This window comes from Pelodiscus sinensis, chromosome 19 (genome assembly GCF_049634645.1).
Source record: "Pelodiscus sinensis isolate JC-2024 chromosome 19, ASM4963464v1, whole genome shotgun sequence".
Lineage (NCBI taxonomy): Eukaryota > Metazoa > Chordata > Testudines > Trionychidae > Pelodiscus > Pelodiscus sinensis.
The window spans coordinates 29,110,908-29,137,644 of record NC_134729.1 but is presented as its reverse complement, the minus strand read 5'-3'; the positions used below and the strand labels follow the sequence as shown (position 1 = coordinate 29,137,644).

The following is a 26,737-nucleotide window of genomic DNA, read 5'->3' as shown; positions in this document are numbered from 1 at the left end:
TGATGGAGCCATGTAGTCTAGACATACCCTTAGAGAGCAGCAATCCTCCTGCACCCTGGCCAGCGAGAATCCGACTCATGACAAGAGCCCAGCTCCCACCTAGCGAGAAAGCCCCATCATAGGCTGCCTGGCGCTCCCTGGCCCCAGGGGACGCCCAGTGCTCCCCCCAGGACTGTTCTCAGCAAGTCCCACCCTGGCCTGGCGAGAGCTCGCGGTCCATGCAGCACGACACGTATCTGAAGACCCAGGTGTCATGGCTCCTTCCCCACTCTGGCATGATAAATGCAGAAGTGGGGGCCAGCAAGTGTACCCCAAAGCCTTATCTACCAGGCTTTGGTATAAAACTTCCCCCCAAGATCTTAAAAACCTAGATCTTGGGAATAAAACTTCCGCTGCCACCACCCAAATGTTGATAAAGAAATCAGGGGAAAGATCATTTGGGAAATCTTACCCCTAAAATAAAAATCAAGGCACACAATTAACCACTGCCAGGTTAATAAAAAGAAAAGAAAGAACTTTTACTATTACAACAATATTCCTGTTGCAAACATAATGACTAGATAGGGAGGTAACAAAATATACTCATGGAGAAACTCCATGGGCCCAGAACTTAGGGTATGTCTACACTACCCCGCTAGTTCGAACTAGCGGGGTAATGTATGCATACCGCACTTGCTAATGAAGCCCGGGATTTGAATTTCCCGGGCTTCATTAGCATAAGCGGGGAGCCGCCATTTTTAAATCCCTGCTGCTTCGAACCCCGTGTAGCGCGGCTACACGGGGCTCGAACTAGGTAGTTCGGACTAGGGTGCCTATTCCGAACTACCGGTACACCTCGTTTCACGAGGAGTAACGGTAGTTCGGAATAGGACCCTAGTCCGAACTACCTAGTTCGAGCCCCGTGTAGCCGCGCTACACGGGGTTCGAAGCAGCAGGGATTTAAAAATGGCGGCTCCCCGCTTATGCTAATGAAGCCCGGGAAATTCAAATCCCGGGCTTCATTAGCAAGTGCGGTATGCATACATTACCCCGCTAGTTCGAACTAGCGGGGTAGTGTAGACATACCCTTAGTTACAAAGAAAAGCCAAAACATCTTTTAAGCAGCGCCAGATCTCAGATCCCACACCCAACCCTTAATACAATAAAACCTAACGAAACTGCCTAAACTTTACCCTACTTACAGAAAATGAAGAATGGTGTCTTGGAGAGAGAGAGACATGCTTGTCCCTCTCTGTAGCTGCAGAGAACTCACACACAGAGAGCCAAAAAGGAGAAAAAAAGAAAAAAGCCCAAATTCCTTTGTCCCAGTTTGAAAAGTCCCACCTACATTCTTATTGGTCACTCCACCTGGCTAGGTGTAGTTAACCCCTTAATCCCCAGGCTGCTGGCTAACCCTCATAATCATGACACCAGGTTTCCCACTGCGCAGTTTCTCTGGGGCTGGCAGCCAGCGCTTTTCAGGCCCCTTGTGTCAGTGGCTGCATGGCTGGACGGGGAGGCCCCCGGGCTTGGGGAGCGTCTGTGTGAGTGGCCCGAGGCTGGCACGAGCCAGCGGCTTTCCCACGGGCGTTGGCCAGCGGGGCCGGTACTTAGCTCAGGTGCATCTCGAGACGGGGATGGGGCCTGAGTTCCAGGGGGCTCGGATCCAGGACCAGGGGTCCAGGCCCAGCCATTCCCACCCTTCAGGGGTTTGGGGATAGGAGGGGAGCGACTGTGCCCCAAAGCCACAGGGGGCCCTGGCCTGGGAAGGAGCTGCCAGCCGCATTGTTATGTGTGTTTGTCTGGGGGGTGTGGCGGGGGGGGGGGGGAGAAGGGGCCTGGTTTCCTGCTGAGGGAGATTCCTGCTGGGAGGTCTGGGCGTGGCTCCCTGGGACAGGGCAGACACAAGGGAGCCGTTAGCACCTCCCAGGGGCTCTCTGGGCCTGGACACTAAAACAATTCTCCCTCTCTCTCCCTCTCTCTCTCTCTTTGCAGTTAAAAAAGCCAAGTTTGATGGGGCCCAAGGTGAGTCACTCTGCCTAGTGGTTAGAGCAGGGGAGGTGGGGTCAGGAGGACATGACAGTTTCCAGGCCTGGGCCAGCAGGGGGCTGCAGGCTGGGGGTCGAGGGGCATTGGCAGGGCTGTGTAGGGCAGGAGAGGTTGTATTAGCCGTGCTGGGTGTGGGCTGAAGCTGACCATGCCCCTGGCTGGCAGCAGCCTGGGCTGGGATCCTGGGAAGGGCAGGGCAGGGCCGGGCGGGTGCTGGAGGAGCTCAGGGCACTGGGCACGGGGAGGGCAAGGCAGGGAGCATTTCCCTTGTGCTGGACTCCGGCAGGCTCCCGGGCTGATGGGACGAGCCGGGGGGTGGGGAGAGCTCTCAGTCCTGCCAGGTTCTCTGACCTGCCTGGGGCCTCGGGGCCTCCCGCTTGGCCCACAGCTCCACCCTCTGCTCCCCTCCCCGCAGAGAAGTTCAACACCTACGTGACGCTGAAGGTGCAGAATGTCAAGAGCACGACCATCGCCGTGCGGGGGAACCTGCCCTGCTGGGAGCAGGACTTCATGTTGTGAGTGCTCCCCCGGCGGGAACCCGGGGCCTGCGTCAGATAAACCCTGCGTGAGCTCCCCAAATCCTCAGAATCGGGCAGAGGCTCCCTGGAGCCAGCGGCAGGAGCTGGGATGCTCCGTCGCCCTTGCTCTTCACCCTGCCCGTATCTCTAGGGGTCACGGATCCGGGGCAGCAATGGCCGGTCAGACGCCTCTCCCTTCGCTCCGGCAAGTCCTTCCCCCACCCCGTCTCCCTGCCACAGATGCTGTTCTCAGGCCTTCCATGGGGGGCCCGGAGACTCTCCCAGCCCTTTGGCAGCCTCCTGTCCCCGGAGCCTGCAGTGGGGTGCAGGGGGAGGGAAGGGAGGCTTCCTTTGTTTGCACCCCTGCCCACTGGCTCTGCCAGCCCCCCAGGTGGGTGCCACGTCCCTGCTCCCGAGGCACTTGGCACACAGGTGGAGAGCTAGAGAGCAGGCGGCCAGGCATGGGGAACTGGAGCTGGGTGAGACCAGGGGTTCCCTACCCATGAGCAGTGTGAACGCCCACCACCCTGCAGGGTGTGTCCGAGGGGCACAGAGCCTGGGGCCGCTGGGAACAAGGCAGCAGTTACCCCTAGAGGCTGCAGGGAGAGAGCTGCGCAGAGGGCCAGGCTGCTCCACGAGGCAGGAAACTGCCTCCCCTTGGCTCCCTCACTCTGCGTCCGTCCGTCTGCTCCATGGGTCAGCCCGGGGGGGTCCCAGACCTGGGGGCTGCCGCAGACACAGCCAGGGTTCACCGAAGGGCCCTAATTGATAAGGCCCCGGCTCCGGCCCAAGGCTCCGGCAGGAGATGAAAGTGGCAAGTGTCAGACGCTTGGCAGCTCCAGCCTTGTCCTCACCCAGGAGCAGGGTCCGCTGCCCGAGGGAGGCCTGAATTCCAAGCGGCGAAGCGGGGGGAGATTCGGAAGCACGTTGGTGTGTGTCCACCTCCCGCCCCGGCCCCGGGAAAGTCCAGCAGCGCTGCCCCATGGCTCAGAACCTGCCAAGCAAACCCCGGGGAGGGGCTTGTAGCCACGATGAACCGACAAACCCTGCCCAGAGCTGAGCCGGGTCTGGGTGACAAGTCCCAGCCAGTGCGATCTTGCGATTGCCCGTCCACCCTCGCTGGCTTGGGGACGGGGGCCGCTCCCTGCAGCCAGGGCCAGCCTCTCCCAGCAGGGGGTGCTATGGGAATGGGGCGGGGGGGCTGGCTCCCAGCCACTCCACTATGTCCCTGTGGCATGTGTGGGGTGCGGGGGGCAGCGGGCCAGGCTGCCCAGGCCCTTGAGAGGCAACCAGCCAGATGGGGCTGGTGCGGGAGGCCCACAGCCGCTTGCTCCCCTTGCAGTGAGATCAACCGGCTGGACCTGGGGCTGACGGTGGAGGTGTGGAACAAGGGGCTGATCTGGGACACCATGGTGGGGACCGTGTGGATCCCCCTGCAGACCATCCGCCAGTCCAACGAGGTAGGTGCAGGGCGCTCTCCCCAGCAGGGCCCGCTGGGTCTTCCTGACTCCCTGCCCTGGTCTCTGGCCTTCGGAGCCCAGCCAGGAGTGGGCATAGCCCCCCTCTGGCCTTCTGAGGGGTGGGGGGGTCTGTGGGGGAAGAGGGAGCAGGCCTCCACGCAGGGCCACCCGTCCCCTGGAGCCCCGTGCCCCTTTCTCAGCCTAGTGCACATCCCGGCACAGAGCCAGGCCGGCGGTGCATGGAGACAGGGAAGGGTCAGCCGGGGGGATTTGGGATTTTCGTCCAGCCGCTGGGAGGAAGGGTCTTGTCTCCAGGGTGCAAAGAGCCAATGATGGGCAGGCGAGGGAGTGAGCCTGCCTGCCGTGGGACTGCTCCCGCGGGCAGGAATTCGGCTCCCTGCCCGGCCAGGGTGCCCAGGCACTGCAGGGCAAGGGCCGGCGCCAGGTTCTCAGGCCCACTGCGCCTGGCTTTGCTTTATCCATCGGGCTAGACTGGAATGGGCTACGCCAAGGGGGTCTCTAGCCAAGCCGCAGTCGGGCGGGGGGGGGGGGAATCACCAGCAGAGGCTGGCTCAGGGCAGCCCCTCCCCCTCAGCCCAGAGGGTTGCCAAGAGGAGGGGGCCCAGTGGGAGGAGAGCTTGGCACGGCCCTAGGAGGGGCAACTTCCCGCCCCACCAGAGTGGCTCTGGCACCAGCCCCGCTCAGGTGCCAGCTGGGGGAGCATTTGGGACTGCACACAACCAGGGACGTGGCTAGCGGGCTCCGGCTGCCCCAGCCCCTGCCACAGGTGGCAAGGGGCAGTGCCCACGCCGTGCCCAGCGCCCGCAGGCTGGTTGCCGGGCAAGGAGGGCCAACGCAGCACTGGGGTCCCCTGGTCTCTGTCCTGACCCTCCTGCTCTCCCCCAGGAGGGCCCCGGGGAATGGCTCACCCTCGACTCGCAGGTCATCATGACTGACAACGAGATCTCGGGCACCAAGGACCCCACCTTTCACCGCATCCTGCTGGACACCCGCTTCGAGCTGCCGCTTGGTACGGGGCCTTCCATGGGCCGCATCCCCACGCCAGCCGGGCCTCGGCCCCTCCCTCCTGGGGGGTATCTCCCTCCGCGCCCTGCCGTGTGCAGACGGGGGGTGGAAACGCAATGAGGGCTATGGATCAGGGTTGGGGGGCGCTGGCAGAGCTGTGGGGGGAGCCCAGACAGGGGGCAATGGATCGGGGTTGGGGGCGCTGGCCGAGCCGTGGGGGGAGCCCGGACAGGGGGTGGAAACGCAGTGAGGGCGATGGATCGGGGTTGGGGGCGCTGGCCGAGGGCGATGGATCGGGGTTGGGGCGCTGGCCGAGGGCGATGGATCGGGGTTGGGTGCGCTGGCCGAGGGCGATGGATCGGGGTTGGGGGCGCTGGCCGAGGGCGATGGATCGGGGTTGGGTGCGCTGGCCGAGGGCGATGGATCGGGGTTGGGGGCGCTGGCCGAGGGCGATGGATCGGGGTTGGGGCGCTGGCCGAGGGCGATGGATCGGGGTTGGGTGCGCTGGCCGAGGGCGATGGATCGGGGTTGGGGGCGCTGGCCGAGCCGTGGGGGGAGCCCGGACAGGGGGTGGAAACGCAGTGAGGGCAATGGATCGGGGTTGGGGCGCTGGCCGAGGGCGATGGATCGGGGTTGGGGCGCTGGCCGAGCCGTGGGGGGAGCCCGGACAGGGGGTGGAAACGCAGTGAGGGCGATGGATCGGGGTTGGGGGCGCTGGCCGAGGGCGATGGATCGGGGTTGGGGGCGCTGGCCAAGGGCGATGGATCGGGGTTGGGGGCGCTGGCCGAGCCGTGGGGGGAGCCCGGACAGGGGGTGGAAACGCAGTGAGGGCGATGGATCGGGGTTGGGGCACTGGCCGAGGGCGATGGATCGGGGTTGGGGGCGCTGGCCAAGGGCGATGGATCGGGGTTGGGGGCGCTGGCCGAGCCGTGGGGGGAGCCCGGACAGGGGGTGGAAACGCAGTGAGGGCGATGGATCGGGGTTGGGGCACTGGCCGAGGGCGATGGATCGGGGTTGGGGGCGCTGGCCAAGGGCGATGGATCGGGGTTGGGGGCGCTGGCCGAGCCGTGGGGGGAGCCCGGACAGGGGGTGGAAACGCAGTGAGGGCGATGGATCGGGGTTGGGGCGCTGGCTGAGGGCGATGGATCGGGGTTGGGGCACTGGCCGAGGGCGATGGATCGGGGTTGGGGCACTGGCCGAGGGCGATGGATCGGGGTTGGGGCACTGGCCGAGGGCGATGGATCGGGGTTGGGGGCGCTGGCCGAGCCGTGGGGGGAGCCCAGACAGGGGGTGGAAACGCAGTGAGGGCGATGGATCGGGTTTGGGGCACTGGCCGAGGGCGATGGATCGGGGTTGGGGCGCTGGCCGAGGGCGATGGATCAGGGTTGGGGGCGCTGGCCGAGGGCGATGGATTGGGGTTGGGGGCGCTGGCCAAGGGCGATGGATCAGGGTTGGGGGCGCTGGCCGAGGGCGATGGATTGGGGTTGGGGGCGCTGGCCAAGGGCGATGGATCGGGGTTGGGGCGCTGGCCGAGGGCGATGGATCAGGGTTGGGGGCGCTGGCCGAGGGCGATGGATTGGGGTTGGGGGCGCTGGCCAAGGGCGATGGATCGGGGTTGGGGGCGCTGGCTGAGCCGTGGGGGGAGCCCGGACAGGGGGTGGAAACGCAGTGAGGGCGATGGATCGGGGTTGGGGCGCTGGCCGAGGGCGATGGATCGGGGTTGGGGCGCTGGCCGAGGGCGATGGATCGGGGTTGGGGCACTGGCCGAGGGCGATGGATCGGGGTTGGGGCGCTGGCCGAGGGCGATGGATCGGGGTTGGGGCACTGGCCGAGGGCGATGGATCGGGGTTGGGGCGCTGGCCGAGGGCGATGGATCGGGGTTGGGGCGCTGGCCGAGGGCGATGGATCGGGGTTGGGGGCGCTGGCCGAGGGCGATGGATCGGGGTTGGGGCGCTGGCCGAGGGCGATGGATCGGGGTTGGGGCGCTGGCCGAGGGCGATGGATCGGGGTTGGGGCGCTGGCCGAGGGCGATGGATCGGGGTTGGGGCGCTGGCCGAGCCGTGGGGGGAGCCTGGGGCTGTGGGTTGGGACAGGCACAGTCACCGTTCTTTCCTGGACCTACTGCTACACCCTCCCCCTCCCTTTCTCTTGCCGCGAGGAGCTGACGGGTGCGTGGGGCTCCCTGATTCTACTCCCACCCCATCCCCGCGGCTCCTCCCCGGCTCGGTCCCAGCACTAACAGGCCATGCAGGGGCACCGCTGGCTCCCACCAGGGCGGGTTTTGCCTCCACCCGACACAACCCAGCACCGGGTGTCGTTTCTTTTCTTTTGCCCTTGTTTCCTCCGGCCCTGCCCTGCCACCCCCTTCCCCACGGATCCGCACCCAGCACCAGCTGCCTGTCCCCGCCACCCCCTGCGAGTCTCAGGGCACCGTGCCCCAGAGCTGGGCCCCAGGGCAGGTCTGCGTGGGGAGGGAGGGGCTGGGTCATGGAGCCCGGGGGCTGGCAATGGGCCTCTCTGCTTTCAGACATTCCCGAGGAGGAGGCAAGGTACTGGGCCAAGAAGCTGGAGCAGCTCAATGCCATGAAGGATCAGGATGATGTAAGTCAACCCTGGGGCTGGCTCCCCCGGCTCAGAGCCCCCCAGCCCCGCAGGGCTGCGTGCATGCAGGGGCGCCTGGCTGGGCCCGTGGCCTGGCCTCTGCACATCCCTGGCCTGCGGGGATCTGTGGTTCCCAGGAGCACTGGGGGTGGGTCTCAACCGCCCCAAACAGCTGGGCCGGGGCAGGCCTGGAGACTGCCGGGCTGGGATGCCCGTGACCTCCCTCTGTTCTCTCCCCAGTACGCGTTCCAGGAGGAGCAGGACAAGCCGCTCCCGGTGCCCGGCTCCCAGTGCTGTAAGTACCACTCACCCTCCGCCTCCTGGGGGCCTGGGTCCCTCCCGCTCCCACGGAGCTGGGTCACGGGTGCCTGGCAGGTCCGCCCCCAGGGGCCAGGAGGGAGCCGGAGCCGGCAGGCACGTGTGGCATCTCCCAGCTCTGGTTAACCCTGGAATTTGTTTGATCCCTCAAATCCGGTGGCGAGGGGGCAGCTATAGGACCTGTGTCTCCATTCCCCCCCCCAACTCACAGTCCCTTCCCAGGCCCCATGCAGAGCCCTCACCACCCGTGGGCCAGCCGCAGCAGCTGGCAGCTCTCTGGCGAGGGGTCTGGGCTGGCCACACATTCCAGCCAGGGACGCGGGAACTCGGCCTGGGTCCTGGAGACGTGACCCCCCCTTCCTTTGAAGTCCTTGGCCCCTTCCCCCTCTCCGTCCCCCTGCTGTCTCCCTCCCTCCTCTGCCCCTGTGTTCGCTCTCCTCCGCCCCAGTCCTCTGCCCTGGCCTGGGAAGCTTTGGGGCAGGGCCGGTTCCACTTCGCCCATGTCTGGGGGCAGGTCGCCTGAATGGGGGGAGCAGAAGGGGCAGGGGGTGAGACGGGGCTGGGGAGGGACTGATCTATAGAGGCGACAGGGATAGGGGCTCAGCAAAGACTGTGGGAGCAGCTCCCAGCCCAGGGAGAGGAGATCAGGGCCCGGCACGGCGGGTCAGAGCTGGCCCAGTATGGCTGAAGGGGGGAAGGGGCTAAGGAGCGTTTAGGCAGGAGGGTGCCCAAGGCAAAGCTCCCCAAATCTCATGGCCTTGTAGCTGATCCCCCTTCAAAGTGCGAGAGGACCCCACCCAGCCCAGCTGGCGACTCTGTGCCTCAGTTTCCCCTCTCATCATACCCACCTCAAAGGGCTGTGCATTGCATGGACCAATTGGTCAGGGGCCAAAGTGTCTCCTGCCGTAAGCCCAGGGAGGTCAATGTGGGGCTACCCCAGGGATGACTCCGCCCCATTATTTCTGGGCGAGGCCTGAGGGGCTCTCACCCTTCTTCCGTTGACGCCCTCCACTGTGGCCTCCAGCCTCCTGCCTTTGCTGCCTCCTGCTGCCCCAGGCTTCCATCCCTGCTTGGAGGGGCGCAGAGGCCAGGGAGCTGCGTGGGCAGCCCTGGGCTCTGGCCTGAGAACGACCAGCCGGGATCTGGGCAGTGAAAGGGGAGATGGCAGCTTTGTGGCTCAGTGCCAGGACCTCTCCTCCCGAAGAGGGGCAGCGGGGGAGGCTCCGGGTGCCCAGAGCACCCCACAGCAGAAAACCCCGGCCCCTCCCATCCCTCACCCGGGGTGATGAGGAAGCGACCCAGATCCAGCACCCCTCCCCCTCCCTATGCCCCAGTCTGCCCCGAACGTCTGGCTCTGCCACTCACAGACCCTGCGCTGCCCCATCCCCCCTCCCCCCCCCAGGCTCCTTGCCCTTCCCGTGTCCTGCCTGCTCTTACTGACACACCCTGGGAAGGATCCTGCCGGGGCTGCCCGGCACACATCCTGAGCCGCTCTCGCCGAGCGTACGGCAAAGAGGGGCCCGGGCTCTGGATTTCCCCAGCACTCGGGGGGCACAGGGCTGGGCCTGGCGGAGCACCAGGGTCTGGGCACCAAACCTAGCGCCGGGGCTGCCGGGAGGACCTGGGCGTTTGTGTGGCCTGGCTCGAAGAGGGGCTTTGTTCTCCCACCCGGGCTCCCCCAGTCGCGTCCATCTTATTGTCTCTGCCCCTTTTCTTTATAGGCAACTGGAATTATTTTGGCTGGGGAGAGCAGCAGAGTAAGTATCCACCAGCTTCACACCCAGAGCTCGGGGCACATCCCCTCTCCTGCCCACGGGCCTCCCACCGGGCTGGCCCCCCGTCCCTGCCAGCGGGAGGCCCATCCTGGCCCCTCCACGCACAGCCGAGCGAGCGGGGGAGCTGAGGGTCTGGTAGCTAGGAGTGGCATGGCTAGCATGCAGGGCTGGGGCGCGGGGGTCTAGCTTTGCCTGGCTTTCTTCTTTTCATTTCGCTGGCATGTCTGGCCAGCGCCCTCAGAGCCCGGGCGGGGCAGGGAGTGGGTGCAGCGGGGGGAGCGGTGTGCAGGCGGCATGGCATTGCGGTGGGCACAATCCCAGCCCGCTGGGCCCGGACGCAAGGGGCTGGGTCCGTGGTGTCGTCTTGCCTCTCCAAGGCAGGAGAGCAGTAGGGTAAGTCGGCTCCCTGTAGATCCCTCCTCCATCTCTTCCTTCCCACCCCCCTCACCCTCATGTATACTCCCTCCCGTCCCCTCCTCCCCTCCCAGGCTGAGCGCCGGACAAGCCATCTCCCACCCCGGGAAGCTGGAAGGGCCTTGGGGCTGGGGAGGGCAGCGCGGCGGAGCGGGGCCTGAAGGAAGGCCCTGCTTTAGATTTCGGGCTGCTCCCAGCCCTGGGCGATAGGGAGGTGCCCCCCCCCAGACGGGGCCTCCTGTTCACGCCACCACAGCCATGTTGGCGAAGCTGCCCAAGCTGGGAACGCTCCCCCCCCCCCCACCGCAGTGTAACATGCACTGAGCCCGGCTGCCTCATTCCCCCCTTGATTCCTCTCCCCTGCTCTGCTCTACGGCCGAGCACAGGGGTCAGGCCCAAGGGGAACCGCCGCAGGGCCCACTCCCTCTGGGAGAAGGAAGGGAGCACAGGGACGGCTGCCGGGGGGGGGGGAGCAGCCCTGGGGGGGACAGAGTTCTGCGGACTGGGGAGCTGGCACGGTGCCCGGCCACAGGGTGCGCCTCTGCCAGCCGTCTGCACGGGCGGCTGAGCGGGCGCACAGTGGCGGGTTGCTTCTGGAGTGCACCGGGGCAGCTAAACTTTTCTGTATGCTCAGCACATGCCAGTCCCCCCCCCTCCCCACACACGCATGGAGCCAGATACCCAGAGCTGCTGGGCACTGGCAGCTCCCTGGGCATCTGTGCCCGCCAGACCCAGGCCCCTCCCTAGCCTTGGTCAGTTTCCTCCCACTGAGCCTCCTAGGAGAAAGTCCCACAGAGGTGGGGGCCTTTGGAGCAGTGGCACAGTTCTCACTGATGCCAGCTGGGCACTAGAGGCGGGGGGCTGGCATTGTCCTTGACGGTGGCTGTCTCAGGCATCTCTGCCGTGCTGTGGGCTCTGCCCTTCCTGTGCCACACACTGACTGGTGTCACCCGGCCCTTTGCAGATGACGACCCCGACAGCACCATGGACGACCGGGACAGCGATTACCGAAGCGAGACCAGCAATAGCATCCCGCCTCCATACTACACCACCTCCCAGCCCAACGCCTCGGTCCACCAGTATCCCATGAGGCACCAGCAGCAGAGTTCCCGCGACTCCTACACGGACTCTGTGCAGAGCTACGAGATGGACTACTCGGACCAGCGGCCCATCAGGTAGAGTTGTGGCAGTCCAGCACCAGCCCCTGCAAGGTGCATGGTATTGACACGCGGCACCATGTACAGACACATGATGCTCAGCAGTCTAAACAGGTGGGAAAAGCTAGGCCAGGCTGTACTGCAGCAATGAGAAAGAGCAGGGGGATGGGAAGGGAGCTGTCTCTATGGGGAAGAAAAAGCTATGCCCTCGGGCATACTAGCTATAGCTCTCAGCATGGTTGGATAGAGCTGGCACACAGCCGTGCCCCCTCCTAGCACTTCTTTGCTGACCCCAGGATCAACATTAAAGTCCAGCCTCTGTGGAGAAAGCCTTCTGGCTGAGCCCTGCAGGTTGCAGGCAGGTAGAATTTACTGGGCCCCTGGCTGCCTGCATTCCTCTTGTCGGTGGTTAACTCTGAACCCTAATGATGGCGCCCGGCAGTGCAGTTGTTCACTGCTCTGCCTCAGAAACAGCTTTTCTGGAACTGTGAGCAGAGTTTGACTAACCAGCACATCCTCCCCATCTCATCGCCGGCTAGTGTTAGAACATCAGAAGGGGAAGCAAAACCCTAATGAACATCGTGGAGATGAAGTTTTGGGGGATACATCCAAACCCCAGGGACAGTTCTCTCCTCTCTGCAGACCCCACCGGCAGGGCTACGGCGGATCAGGATTTAGGTGCCCTGGGCGGGGAGGGCTGGCCCAGGTGTAGAATAATAGCGGATGCCGCACGGGCCAGACCTGGAAGGGCAGCCGAGCTGTCCGTGGTGGCTGAGCTGTAGGGGGAAGTTTCCCTGCCGCCTGCCTTCCTTGCGCTGATCTATCAGCTGGCAGCGCTGCCTTGCTCCTCCTGCGTGTCCAGGTTCCCACCCTGGGAGAGCTCCCCGAATTCCCTCCCCGCTCTGCAACCCCCCTGCAGACTCCCTCTGGCGCCAGGGGAACGGCCGCGGGCTGTGGTTCCACTGGCGAAAGGGCGGATGCCAGGGGTGCGGTGCCCAGAACGGGATGTAGCCCCGCCGGGAGCTCGTTTGTTGTGTCTGTCGCCGGCTCCCCGGTGACCTTTGCTGACCGTGTTCCTCTCCTCCCCGGCAGACGCTACGGTAGCGTCGACTCTGCCACAAACGGGCGCAGCGACGCTGAGTCCGCCTCCGAGTCGAGCAGGCGGACCAGCCGCCAGCACTCCCTTGAGAGCAGGCGCTCCCTAGACCTATCTGATAGGTGGGTCTCTACCTTGTCTCTCGCCTTGTGCCTGACGCAGAGTGCCGTGCTTCGTCCTTGCCGCCCGGGATAGGCCGATACCAGTCCCAGCAGTGGCAGCTGGATTGAACCGCTCCCTCCTCTTCCTCCGGGGTGTCAGATTCATCGGCTCCGGGGGGAAACAGCAAAGCACAGGCATCCCAGCTGCAGCAAGAGGCGCCCCTACCCTGCCCTGTGCTCCAGGCCGGTTCTCTGAAGAGTTCCCTGGCCACTGGGACAGATGTTCCTCAGGACCCCAGTGCAGCGGGAGGGAGAACTGCCTTCAGGGGCAGGACAGAGCCAGGCAGTTTCTTCCCCCCTGTGACCTGGGAGTGCAGCTGGTTCCGTCTGCCCCCGCAGCCCGGCTCCGTTCCCTGGGCCTGTGGTCAGTCCCGATTCCACCTCCTCAAAGGCAGGGTCATGTACCTGTCAGGTGTGGCCCCATTGTCCCATTTACCTGGCCTCCTCAGTCAGGCCTGGTCCCTGGCGTTCAGCCCATGTCTCCGGGGGGCGGTTTCCTGGGGCGGTCAGTGGGGTGGGAAGCCAGGCTCCAGATCTCAGCACACCCTCCCTCAATGCACGGGAAAGGCATGAGAGTAACGTGGGTCCTTCGTGCCAAGCGGGCCCCTGCCGGGCGACCGCCGTGACTCTAGAGCAGGGTCTGCCCCCCAGCATTCTGTGCCCCAGAGGACGCAGAGGCCACCTGGCCCGAATCCCTTGCAGAGCATGAGCAGACAGACAATGCATGTGGGGACACCAGGCCTGGGGGAGCCTGGTCCTTAGTACGCTCGGGGTTTTACAGGATTGGGCCCGGAACCAGGTTTCTGCATGGGAGGGGCAGGTTAGGGGTTTGAGCCTTTGAGCTTTTTTCCAGCTCTTTTTCGGGGGGGCGGTTTGGTGAGGGACCCCGAGGGGGGAGGTCTTGCCTCTCTTCTCCGCTGCAGCTGGCTGGGTCCCACTCCGCAGAGTGTGGAGGCCTCCTTTGGTGTTTCTCTCCCTGAGCCACCCAGCGTCTCCCTGGCGGGGAGCTAGGCTTTTCGGCCGACTTCCTGCAGAATAGCCTGGTGTGGGGCTTCTCCAGGAGGGCACCCCTGCAAGTGTGTGTGTGTCCTCCACCCTCGCCCCACGCTGCCGGTGCCAGAGACATGGTGTCGGCCTATCCCCTGGCGTGTCCCTGTACTTTGTCTGCATGTGTGCTTACTGTGAACCTCTCCACTCGGAGACACCATGGTCACCGTGGTGCTCAGAGACTCGCCCCTGGTTTTCTCCTCCTTGTTTTCAGAGGGTTGTTTTTTGGAAAGACCCCTCCCTCTTCTCCCCTAACCCCTCCTTCTGACCCCTCAGCCTTCCTCCCCTGGAGCCCCCTTCCCCTGTGACCTGGTCCCTGAGCAGAGGGCTCGGGGGAGGCCCAAGGCATGTGTCTGGACCGGGTGTGCAGCCATGGCGCGGGGGCCAGGCCGGGGCTGGCGGAGTGGGAAGGGTGCCCGAGAGGGAGAGGGGTTGCAGGAGTGGACAGGCAGGCAGCTGGGAGGAGGCTGGAGAGCGTAGCCGGGAGAAGGAAGAGAAGAGAGATGGTGGGAGGGGATTCTTGGGTGTGATGGACGACTGGCGGGGAGAAGAGAGAATGGCCAGTGGGCAGGGATGTGGCGGGTGGGGAGGAGGGTTGGGTGTGAGGGGGAGGGGATGTGGAGGAGCATGGGGGTTGGGTGTGAGGGGAGAGGAATAGGCATAGGAGTCCAGGGCCAGAGAAGGATCATGGGGGGTTGGGCGTGGGGGGGAGGTGGAGGGGTAATCAAGGGGGTCTGTGGGGGTTTTGCAGCTGGGGATGGTGGGTGGAGGAGGGGAGGGGCCAGGAGGAGCACGTTTGGGGTGGGGGGTCTGGAGAGTCTGTGGGGGACGTGGGGATATGAGGCGTGTCTGGGAGGGGCAGGGTCTCCGTGTGTGTGTTCAGCAGCTCCCTGAACCCTGGGCCAAGGGTCTGGCTGCTCACTATGGGCAACTTCCCCGTCCCTGGGGGCCAGTGAGGGTGCCTGAGGGCGGACGAGGGGACTGTGGGCGTGGGGTAGGCCTGGTTGCCCAGGCAACGCCACATGTCCTGGCTGACATGTCTGCTGTGCCTGAGAGGATGGGGGGGAGAGGGGGTGTCTCTGAGGTTCCCTGGCCTAATGGGCAAACCCTGCTCACAGCCCCCCCCCCCCCCGTTCCCTGCTCTGCCAGCCCAGGGTGAGGGCCAGAGCAGCCGTGCGGGAAAGGCACCTGGGGCTGAGGAGCAGGGGTGCAAAGCGGAGGTGGGTCCCCTTCCCTGCCCCTGTGGCCGCCTCATCACATGCCCAAGCTGTGGGTGGACACCAGTGCGCCCATCTTGGCATGTTCCCTTCAGCGGTGCTGCCCGGCAGCAGGAGCCTGGGGCAGGGCACCAGAGCTGCCGGGGGATACAGCTGGCTGCACAGGGAGCTGCCTCGGCCCCGAAAGTCCATTTTAAGCCTCTTCCGTCCTCTTCCCTCCACTCCCCCCTCGCCCCACGCAGCCCCACCGGGAGCAGCCGCTACGCCTCGTCTGGGGAGCTGAGCCAAGGCAGCTCCCAGCTGAGCGACGACTTCGACCCCGAGAACGAGAGCCTGCGGGGCTCGGAGCTCGACGAGCGGGACCGTGACTCCTACCACTCCTGCCACAGCTCCGTCAGCTACCGCAACGACTCGCCCCGCTGGGAGGAGGACGACGACTTCTACCCCGAGGAAGAGGACGAGGACTACAGCGAGAACGAGCAGGACTATGGCCCGGGCAAGGCCGAGGTGGCGCGGGAGCAGGACGCGGGCGAGGCCAAGCCCCCGGAGCGCGAGCCCCACCCGGTGCAGCCCGCCAAGCAGCAAGTGCCCCCACCGCAGGTGCAGCAGGTGCAAACGCAGAAGCAGCAGGAGAGGAAGGAGGAAAAGGCAGCTTATGTCCCCGAGGAAATCCCGGAGAGCCCCCAAGAAAAGCTGGCCGTGGAGGAGCCCCGGGTCCCAGAGAGAGAGCCGGAGCTGGAGCCGGAGACCCCTAAGCCAGCAGAGGGGTGAGGAGGGGGCGAGGGAGGAAGGGATCCTGGGATTTCATCTTTTCTCCTGCAGGGTCTCCAGGCTGTCTAAGGCACCCACCCACCCTGGGGCCCAGTAGCTGGGCCTGGCTGGGGGGAGCCGTGCCGTGACCTGCGCTAGCTAAGGGAGCTGGCACGTAGAGCCAGGGGCTGTGACGGCATGTGCCGTGTCTGCAGGGCTAGGGACTCTCCTCTGTGCCTCATCCTAGGCACCTGCTATTCCTGGGCAGTCACAGTGTAACTGGCAGTAACAGCGTGTGGGGTGTATGACACCGCACCATGGGGCCAGCACGCTAGTGACCCGTGGGGCCTGCACGCTAGCGTTCTGTGGGGCTGGCACGCTAACAACCCATGGGGCCTGCACGCTAGCGTTCTGTGGGGCTGGCACGCTAACAACCCATGGGGCCTGCACACTAGCGTTCTGTGGGGCTGGCATGCTAACAACCCATGGGACTGGCATGCTAGCGACCCGTGGGACTGGCATGCTAGCGTCCTGTGGGGCTGGCATGCTAGCGACCCGTGAGGCCAGCATGCTAGCGACCCGTGGGACTGGCATGCTAGCGTCCTGAGGGGCCGGCACGCTAGCGACCCGTGGGGCCAGCATGCTAGCGACCCGTGAGGAGCTGGCATGCTAGCAGTGGGGACATGAGCTGCTTGGGCCCGGTGGCCCACTGCTACACAGCCCATGGGGGAGCCTGCCATAAACGTGCTCGGTGCCCCCCACCGCATGGCAATTGGGCTGTCGGCCTGGAATCGGGGCCCTGAGTGATGGTCTGAACCAGAGCTGGGGCCCCAAACCCCTGTCACTGGTGCCAATGGATCCTCTCCGTCTATGCCATGGCTGCTGGATCAAGCCCCAGAGCCTGTCCCTAGGAGCCAGAAGCTGCTGGGTGGTGCCCGGATCCCAGGCTGACGATGGTTTTACCACCCGGTCACCCAGAGCTGCTCTGAGTGGGGCCAGACATGCTGCTGGCCCCGGGTGCACTGCCCCGCCTGTTCCCCGAGCTGACCTGGTGCCAGCGCCCACAGGAAGGGTGCAGGAGGAAAGCCCAGCAGAGCCAGCCCCCGAGCACTTGGCGCTCAGCCTGGGTCCGCTCTGCCACCTCTCTGGGCACCTGGGCAGGCCAGCAGTGAGCTAGAAGCAGTGACTGGCCTGGGTCCACAGATCTGCAGCTCTGAAACTGCCTGAAACTGTCCCAGGCAGGTCAGCCCCCTGAGGATCACCCTCCCACTAAGTAAGCCCCTGGTCTTCACAGCCTGTGGGACTGAACCCCGGAGCCTTCGGCAACCCTGAGTCATGCCGTGAGAGCCCCTCGACGAGTCCACCTGACCTGGACACCTGGGGAAACATGCACCCCCCAAAGGGGCCATGCACCCCAACTTCCTGACTCTTGTGACGCCAGGCGTGTTTATTCCGTCCTGATCACAACGTCCTTAGTTGCCATAGAGAATGGAAAGTGACAGCAAAGTCCATCGGGGTCAGTCCAGAGCCCTCTGACCCCCTCTTTACTGCCAGTCCAGAAGCTGGTGACACCTGGCTGGCTTCCCCAGGCATTGGGCCACCCAGGTGTGCTGAGTGGCCATTGCCTTCTGGGACTGTCCTCTGTCCCCTGGCAGCTGAGCGTCCATTACACCTGTATCTCTGGGTCTCTGCAAAGAATAAACAACCCTTCCCCCCACTTTGTCAGCCATACACCGAGGGGAAACTGAGGCACACTAGTCATACAAAACTATGAAAAGTTCACACAAGCAGAAGAGGCTGCCTGTGCTCAGCAGCAGAGCCTACACGTGTGCTTGCAGCCAGCTGTGTTGGGAGGGGAATGTCTCTGGGGTTTGGCCGGCTTTCCTTTAAGTGCCGTTACAGAGTCCTTAACCCCCATCAGAGCCAGGTGGAAAGAAACTCCATAGCTCATTTCATCCACGGCACAGGTGTTCCTGACACCGGCCCTCCCTGCGGCAGGGCACAGGCCCAGAATGCACCCTGGGCTGGCGTGTGAACGTTCCCTGTTCTGACGTGGGCTCAGCTCTGTCCCTTACGTTGCCAGCCCTTGTGGAAATCCCAGGCGAAACGGTTCATCTGGCTCCAGTTTGCATCTCCTGGAGGCTTGGAAAGGAGGGTCTGCTCAGCTGCTGGCCCAGGCGTTCCTGAGCCCGCAGGGAGGCACTGAGAGGCCAGCCAGGGAGGGGAAAGCCCCCTTTGGCTGGAATGCAAAGGGGCCAATTTGCCCCCCATATCATGTCCCTCCCATGGGAGGGGGAAGGCCCAAATCCTGACTCCAGGTGGAGGATCTCACTTTCAGCCCGTTTTTGGCCTGTTCATTTGTTTGTAAATCTCTGTTTTCACCTCCTGTGTAACTTTAAGGCACTAGCCCCCTTCCAGGTGCTTTGCTGGTGCGAGCAACCTGTAGCCTGCCTTCCGCACAGGCATGTACCCAGCGTTTCGGACCAGTGTAGGATTGAATTCACTAGACTGGAATCGTGTCAACCCTTGTGCGGCTCTTGTGTTGACTGAACCAGAGCCCTGGGGACTCTGAAGAGGCACCAGTCTGTTCCCTGAGCGTCCCCACAGGTATTACAGCAGGAAGAAAACTTCCTGGAGGGCCTTCATCTTTCCAGGCTGCATCTGAAAGCCCCTCCATACCCTCCTGATTTGCAGAGTTGAAAAAACATGATGGCTGCTTCCCTGGTGTGAGGTGACTAATTCAGGGATGTCAGCCTCTGCGTTTGGTATGGAGCACATCTGCTTTTCTCTGGCTGAGTGAGCCGTCACTCCAGAATGGAGAGGATGCAGCCACAGACGTCTTTCTTGGGTTTCTTACTTTGTTTAAATGCTAGACTGAAGCTCTGATTAAAAGGAGCACACAGGGAGCTTGCAATTAAAATGAAGAAGGATTGAGGAATTTCAGATTGTCCTCATAAAGTTAGTTGGGATTGGTCCTGCCTTGGGCAGGGGGCTGGACTTGATGACTCCTGAGGTCTCTTCCAGCTCTAGGATTCTGACTCTATGATTCTGTGTGTGTTGGGCGCTCAACATCTCTGGCCAGTGAGGGTGCTCGTCAGAGATTATAACAGCCTACTACAGCTACTTGCCACTAGGAGTTACTTCTCCAGCTCTTCCCCTGAGGCACTGTTCACTTACCACATTGAAGCGTGAGACTGGCGGTCAGGTCTGCCAGGTTCTGTTCCCAGCTTTGCCTCAGGTTTGCAGCCAGCTCACTTCCCCTCCTTATGCACCTCGCTCTTCTGCATTAACGGCTTAGCACATCCCATCAAACTCCACTCCTTTCTTCCTTAGCAAGGAAGCCACTCCCTCTTAGCCTTCCCATAGACTGTGTATGTAGCAGGCCCATGCCCTCACAGAATGACTCCTAGGGCTGGAAGAGACCTCAGGAGGCATCGAGTCCATTAAGGCAGGACCAACCCCAACTCAATCATCCCAGCCAGGGCTTTATGAAGCCGGGATGTAAAAACCTCTAGGGATGGAGATTCCACCCCCTCCCTAGGGAACCCAGCCCAGCGCTTCCCTCCCTCCTAGGGAAATAGTTTTTCCTAATATCCAACTTAGACCTCCCCCACTGCAACTTGAGACCCCATTGCTCCTCGTTCTGCCCCCACTGAGAACAGCCTCTCGCCATCCTCTTTGGAACCCCCTTCAGGAAGCTGAAGGCTGCTTTCAAATCCCCCCTCACTCTTCTTCTGCAGACTAAACAAACCCAAATCCCTCAACCTCTTTTTATAAGTCATGTGCTCCTGCACCCTCATCATTTTGGTTGCCCTCCGCTGGACCCTCTCCAATGTGTCCACATCCTTTCTGTAGTGGGGGGCCGAGAACTGGACACAATACTCCAGATGTGGCCTCACCAGAGCCAAATAAGGGGAATAATCACTTCTCTAGATCTCCTGGAAATGCTCCTCCTAATGCCCCCTAATATGCCATTAGCCTTCTTGGCTATAAGGGCGCCCTGTTGATTCATATGCAGCTTCTCATCTACTGCAATCCCCAGGTCCTTTTCTGCAGAACTGCTGCTTAGCCAGTCGGTCCCCGGCCTGTACCAATGCTTGGGATTCTTCCATCTCAAGGGCAGGACTCTGCACTTGTCCTTGTTGAACCTCATCAGATTTATTTTGGCCCAATCCTCCAATCTGTCCAGGTCACTCTGGACTCTATCCCTTCCTTCCAACTTATCTACCACTCCCCCATTTTAGTGTCATCTGTGAACTTGCTGAGGGTGCAATCCATCCCTTCATCCAGGTCATTAATAAAGATGTTGAATAAAACCAGCCCTAGAACCGATCCTTGGGGCACCCGTGTGACGACGCGTTGGGGTCCCCCGTCTCCTGCACCCCCAAATGGCATGAACAGACTCCACCAGCCAGTAGAATGGAGGTAGTTTATTGCTTCGCCAGGATACAGCACAGCACAGATGTAATCTGGTTACAGGAACTGGGGCTAAGAGGCCTCAGTGCCCCCTTGAGATAGGGGAGTCCCAGCCCCCCTCCCCAGCTCCTTCTCCCCTGCTTTCCAGACAGAAACTAACTCTCCTCTTCCAGCCCTGCCCCCAGCCAGGGCCCCATTCCACCTCCCTTTGTTCCTCTCCATGGGGGGTGACTGGTCAGACAGGTTGAGACCTTCTTTGCATAATGACTCATGGCCTGTCCTTCTGGGCCGCGGTACCAACTGCAGCCAGTGGGGGTTACCCCAGAGCCAGCAGCGTAGAAACCAGCCAGGTACCCCCACTACGTCACACACCCCACTTGAAACCAATTGCCAACCAGACACCGAGCTGTTGATCTCCACCCATTGGGCCCCGACAGTCTAGCCAGCTTTCTATCCATCTTACAGTCCATTTATCCAACCCATACTTCCTTAACTTGCTGGCAAGAACTGCGTGGGAGACCGTATCAAAAGCTTTGCTGAAGTCAAGGTATATCATGTCCACCATATCCACAAAGCCAGTTACCTCCTCATTGAAGGCAGTCAGGTTGGTCAGGCACGACTTGCCCTTTGTGAATCCATGTTGACTATTCCTGATCACTTTCCCCTCTTCCAAGTGCTTCAAAATGGATTCCTTGAGGATCCCCTCCATGATTTTTCTCAGGGACTGAGGTGAGGCTGACTGGTCTGTAATTCCCTGGATTGTCTTTCTTCCCTTTTTTAAAGATGGGCCCTACATTTGCCTTTTTCCAGTCATCCGGGATCTCTCCCGATCTCCATGAGTTTTCAAAGACAGTGGCCAAAGGCTCTGCAATGACATTTGCCAATTCCCGCAGCGCCCTCGGACGCATTAAATCTGGCCTCATGGATTACGGGATCTTTCAAAAAAGCCTGCCATTTTCGAAAGAACCGCATCTAGACCACGGTTTTACTTCTGAAATGGCGCTTTTTTCGAAAGAGCGCCATGACGCGATTATGCAAATGAAGCGCAGGATATTAAATCTCCACTTCATTTGCACTTTCAAAGTGCCTCATTTACATCCTTCAGCCGACAGAGGGATGTAGTCTAGACACAGCGTAGATTACCCCCCTCTTCCAGTAAGGGTCCCCCCCCCCACACCCTCCGATCACCCTCTCATTGCTAACATGCCTGTAGAAACCTTTCTTGTTGCCCTTCACATCCCTTGCTAGCTGCAGTTCCAATTGCACTTTTACCTTCCTGATAACTCTCCTGCATGCTTGAGCAATAGATTTATACCTCTCCCTAGCCATCTGTCCACGTTTCCACTGCTTGTCAGCTTCCTTTTTGTGTTTTAGCTCACCAAGGATTTCACTGCTAAGCCAAGCTGGTCACCGGCCATATTTGCTTTTCTTATTGTGCATTGAGATGGTTTGTTTCTGCGCCTTCACTAAGGCTTCTTTAAAACACAGCCAGCTCTCCTGGGCTCCTTTCCCCCTCATGTTAGCATCTCAGGGGATCCTGCCCATCAGTTCTCTGAGGGAGTCACAGGCTGCTTTTGTGAAGTCCAGGGTGTGTAATTTGTTACTCTCCTTTCTTCCTTTGGTCAGGATCCTGAAATTGACCATCTCATGATCACTGCTGGCCAGTTTGCCTCCCCCATCTACTTCCTCATCTCATTCCTCCCTGGTTATGCCCTGGAAGACAAAGCAAAAAATCAGAGGCTATTTGGGATAGACAAAGGCATGTTGCCATTTCAGGATTGTTTAGCTAATTCCAGGAAGACTGAGAATCCCTTCCTGAAACAAAAAGTAAGGCAGGCGGCCAAATAGACTGACACACACACACATACGCACGCACACACGCACACAGGCTCTGTAGGAAAGTCACAGGCATGGCTGTCCTTGTGAGCTTGTCTCTGTGCCATCCTCCAGCTGGGTCTGAACACCTTCCCCCATGCTCCCTGAGTGAGGCCCCACTCAAGGCCTGCTCTGTCTGCCCATTTCAGGGAGAGGGAGGCTGTGGAGGTCCAGGATGCCAAGTCCCGAGCCAAGGCCAACTGGCTAAGAGCGTTCAACAAGGTTTGCATGCAGCTGCACGAGGTGAGTGCCCCCCTCCTGCTCCCACCAGCTGGCGGGGGCCTGTTCAAAGAGGCCATAAGCAAGACGGCCTGACGCCTTTCCCTGCCTAGCTGGAGGAGCCCTGGTGTGGAATCGGATGGGAGATGACTCGTGGAGCCGGGGCGGTTAGCAAAGGGTTGGCCTTGTGCAGCCTGGTGGGTCCCAGCTGAGGGGTGAAAGCCCCCCAGCTTCTCCTGTTTGCTCATGACGGACAGCATAAGAATGGCCAGACTGGCTCAGACCACAGGGCCGTCCAGCCCAGTATCCTGTCTGCCGACAGCGGCCAAGACCAGATGCCCCAGAGGGAGGGAACACAAGAGGAAATCCTCACGATACCCCACCCCTTCACGCACCTCCGGACAAACAGAGGTTGGGGATCACTCCTGTCCATCCTGGCTGTGCCTCACAGCATGGCCCAGGGGCTCCTTGCAGCACCGATCATGGGGAATGGCAGGAGCTTTCATCTGACCAAAACCTGCAGTTCCTGCATTTGCTCCCAGTCCCAGCTGCAGAGCCAGTAACAGGCAGCCAGTGCCTAGCCCTGGGGTTTTGGAGACGGTTTGCCAAAGTAATGAGGGGAGGAATTGGGGGAAGGGCTTTGGGCAGAGCTAGGTGAGTCTCCCTGTATCACCACATGCACCTGCCCCGCCCTTGGCCCTGCCCAGCGGTGCACTGAAGAGCTGCGTCCTCCCCGCGACGTCAGGGCAAGTTGGCTCAACTGGGACGTCAGGGTCCATCTCCAGAATGCCAGGTGGGCCGGGCCAGCCTCCCCGAACTGGCCTGAGTCCAGTGGGCGGGGCTAAGAGACGACAGTGCCCCGTGGGCTTTGGAGCTCGCGGGCTGAGCGCGGGCCAGAGTCCTCGCTGGGCTTGGGTTTCTCCTGAAACGTGGGCCCCCCTTCACTGCCCTGCCCTCCGGCTGGCGTTGCACTCACGGGCTCCAGGCTCGCTTGGGTCGGCTGCCCGTGGCGTGTCCCTAGCCCCGGGCAAGGGGAGAGTGCAGCGTGCTGCAGCGGGCCACCCACCCGCATGTGTCTGCTTCGTGCAGGCGTTGCTCTGTGCACATGGCTTCCCCTCCCCTGTCGCTTTTATTGAGTTGACCATTTTTTGTTCTGTTTTTAGACTCCATCCTCCATCTTTTCTTTTTCTTTTGGCTCCGGATTCGCCCCCTCCCGGGGGGTCGATCCCCCCTGCTGCTTCTCTTTTCAGTTGTTCACCACCATGGCCCTTGTGGCCGCATCTCCCCTTCTCATGGGGGAGGGCGGTGGCACGCACGCAGGTAAGCATGTTTGATTGAACCCGGATCTGTGCCCCTCCTGCTCTGAGTGTGTGTGTGTGTGTGTGTGTGTGCGCACGCTCACCCCTCTGTTCTCCCCCAGGCTCTGCTGCTACCCCAGCTCTTTATCCCAATCGGCAAGTGAAAAAATCAATTGGAGAGCAAAATCCTCCCTGGATGTCTGGTCTCTGCACACTCCCAGAGAGACTCAGCCTCCCACCGCTGCTGTCCCATCCAGCGTCTTCCAGCGCAGCTCTGGAAGGGGCAGAGCAGTCACATGTGCTGATCAGTTCAAATTTGCTCCCTGGTCTCTCAAGCATGTGGCCTCCCTGGTTTACGTGCTACCAACAAAGGGTTCGTCGGCTTTCTCAAAGGGCCGGGCTACAGAGCTGCTTGCTAGAATCCAGCTGGGCCAGAATGCTGGGGCCTTTGTTCCTCCTGCTTGCCTGGGTTAAATGCAGCCGTGAGTTTGCACAGAACTCTCCGATTTCCATTCTTCCCAGGGCATTGGAAACCCCTAACTCGTTTGAACCCCCCATGCCCGCAATAGGGAGTTATGCTGTTCAGTGCTCCCCATGTGCCTCCGGACACTGTTCTTCAACACAGCAAAGCCCCAGTAAATCTGCTGCTGCCCATGCGAGCTGCATGGCCAGGAGGCAGCGCTGACCCTCTGTTTGTCCTACAGGCCCGTGGGGAAGGATCTGGCGAAGCGAAGTCGCTGTGGTTTAAAGGCGGGTGAGTAACCTGGCAACCCGGAAACCTTCCAGCCCCCGGCAACTGCCAAACTTGAGCCTGTTGTTGGGAGGTGGGGGGTGCTGATGTTCCTTGGGGCTGGGGTGGGATACGTGAGCCTTATGGAGCAGAGCCACGGGGCCAGGTGAGCTATGGAATGAGACGTCTCCCCAGCCCATGACAGCCACAACCAGACTGTTCTTCAGAGCTGGCCGTTCCAATGGGCGCGGCTCAGTGACTGCAAAGGGAGGGTGGTGCGGCTCTGTTGGCCCCTGGCAGCACCCACCCAGGATGCGAGCCCGCAAACCGCTCCACTTCACTGGAAAGAACCGGGTGGGAACAGGCCGAGGGAGAAGAGAAAAGAGCAAACGTGTCCTGATGTCACCTGCAGGTTCCCACCCCCCTTCTGCGCTCTCAGTGCCCAGGCTGTGCCACGCATCAATCCGTGTTATGCCCTTTGCTCTCTGGACGTGCCACGTTCGGTCACTTCCCCGTGGCATGTCACAGTCCCGGCTCCCAGGCCTCTCTCAAAGGGCCCCGCTTGTCAGACTTCGTGGGGGAAGAGGCAGCTGACTCCACCTGGGGCTGGCTGAGATGAAGCGGCGGCGGCATCTCTGTGTACCCTCTAGTGGGCAAAATGCCCATCAGGGAACGTCTACACTAGCCCCCTAGATCGATCTAGGGAGGCTAACGAGGGCGACTGGAATTGCAAATCAAGCCTGGGATTTAAATATCCCGCTCTTGATTTGCATGTTCCCGGCCGGTCGCCATTTTAGATACTGACTAACCCGAGGTAGCTGCCTGCGTCTACACGTGGCAGTGAAACGGGATTCTGGAATAAAGCCCTCAATCTAATTAGGTGGTATTCCTCGTGGAATGAGGTTTACCACCTAATTCGATTTAGGGGCTTTATTCTGGAATCCCGTTTCACTGCTGCGTATAGACGCAGGCAGTTACTTCGGGCTAGTCAATTTCTAAAATGGCGACCAGCTGGGAACATGCAAATCAAGCGCAGGATATTTAAATCCCAGGCTTGATTTGCAATTCTGGTTGCCCTCATTAGCCTCTCTAGATCGATCTAGGAGGCTAGTGTAGATGTACCCAGGAGAAGGCGGGCATGAGGCCAAGCTGCCAGCTGTCCCCCAAGAGTCAGGAAGGTGTGTGAGCCCCACTTCCTCCGTGATGGATACAGGGGGCTCTGATCACTGGGTCTGTGTGGAGAGACCCAGAATTAAAGGGTCAGAGAAGCCTGCACCTGCCCCATCCCTGAGAAAACTCGTGTCTCAGCAGTGATGGAGGGCAAGGGCCTTTGGTATTGAAGCTGCCAAACATGGGCAGACCTGGGGTTCTCGCTGGATGCCAGCCTGTGCTGCCAGGGCGCTGGCACAGGGTCACTGGAGCTCCTGGCCTGGCCTAAGCAGCTACTGGAGTTGGTCAGAAAACCAACCAGGTTTCCCTGGGAAATGTCAAGATTCTAACTGACGTTTCAAACCAAAACGAGTCTTTTCATTTCCCCTTCTGGCCATTGCCTGGCCTGGCAAACCTTCCACCGGCCCAGAACAAAAGGCCCTTTTGGGGCAAGAGGTACATTTGCATTTTGAAATGACGCCGCAATGTGAAATGTTTTCTCGGGCTTTAGACACAAAAGCCAAACCAAAGCAGCCTTTTGAGTCCGGAGAGCCCCTTTGCCGTTCGATTCGGAGCGCCACTTGGACAGAAACACCCTGTCTGGCATCGGGGACGGGAAAGAGAGACAGTCTGAATGAACCCGGAATCGTTTTGCTTCCAACAAACCTAGGAGATTTTCAGTGCGGCTGTGTCTACAATACAGACTTTTTCCGGGGTATTCCAGAGAACTCGTCCACTTTTTGGGATCAGTTTCCAAAAAAGCCGGCGCGCGCTTTCGGAAGCCCTGTATTCCTCATTTTAGGAGGAATAAGGGAGATTCCGAAAGAGGATGTTTTCCGTGTAGACGGGCCAAATGTGGGAAAAGCCTTTTCCGTGGAAAGAATCGGAAAAAGGTGCGCACATTGCGATTTGTGTACCTTTTCCCAAAAATAACCTGCAGTGTAGACACAGCCTGGGAAAACTTTCTGCACAAACTAGCTACAGCTGCTGTAGCAGAAAAGGAGATTGTGCTGTACGAGCCTTCGAGAGAAGGGGGGCAAGATCCTTCACAGGCATCCTGCTTCATTATTCCCTTCTGGGGAAGGTGGGCAAAATGCTGCTGCTGCCTCAGAACCCCCAGAGGCAGCCTCGGTGCGCAGCGTTTCCAGTTGGATTGGTCCTGCCTTGGGCAGGGGGCTGGACTTGCCGACCTCCTGAGATCTCTCCCAGCTCTAGGATTCTATGAAACCAGCATGGGAGCAAAATTCCAGGACTCAGCACTGACAAAAGGCTGCCACGTGCTGCACGTCAGGTTTTTGTTCTTTCTTTCCCCAGCCAGTGTGTGTGGTCTCCGTGCACAGCCCCTCCCCACATCACTCCCCTTGTGGTCTCTGCTTTCTGGTGGCCTCTCCTGGCTGTGGCCTGCAGGTCTCTGTGGTAGGGGAAAGGGAGCTGCACAGGAGAGACTCTGGGCTCATCTGCAGTTTCAGACCCTGCTCCAGT

General features: G+C 61.2%; 1 protein-coding gene across 1 annotated transcript in view; it reads left to right on the top strand.

Moving 5' to 3' along the window:
* The window catches only part of UNC13A (unc-13 homolog A), a 114,912-nt gene that overhangs the window by 21,778 nt on the left and 66,397 nt on the right, over positions 1-26,737 (top strand). Inside the window, exons 2-13 of the mRNA XM_075903263.1 lie at positions 1,975-2,004; positions 2,444-2,543; positions 3,889-4,006; positions 4,913-5,036; positions 7,560-7,633; positions 7,874-7,928; positions 9,673-9,708; positions 11,105-11,315; positions 12,390-12,515; positions 15,061-15,585; positions 22,009-22,102; positions 24,081-24,130. Coding sequence (XP_075759378.1) covers positions 1,975-2,004; positions 2,444-2,543; positions 3,889-4,006; positions 4,913-5,036; positions 7,560-7,633; positions 7,874-7,928; positions 9,673-9,708; positions 11,105-11,315; positions 12,390-12,515; positions 15,061-15,585; positions 22,009-22,102; positions 24,081-24,130 — 1,543 coding nt within the window. The remainder of the gene's footprint in view (positions 1-1,974; positions 2,005-2,443; positions 2,544-3,888; positions 4,007-4,912; positions 5,037-7,559; positions 7,634-7,873; positions 7,929-9,672; positions 9,709-11,104; positions 11,316-12,389; positions 12,516-15,060; positions 15,586-22,008; positions 22,103-24,080; positions 24,131-26,737) is intronic.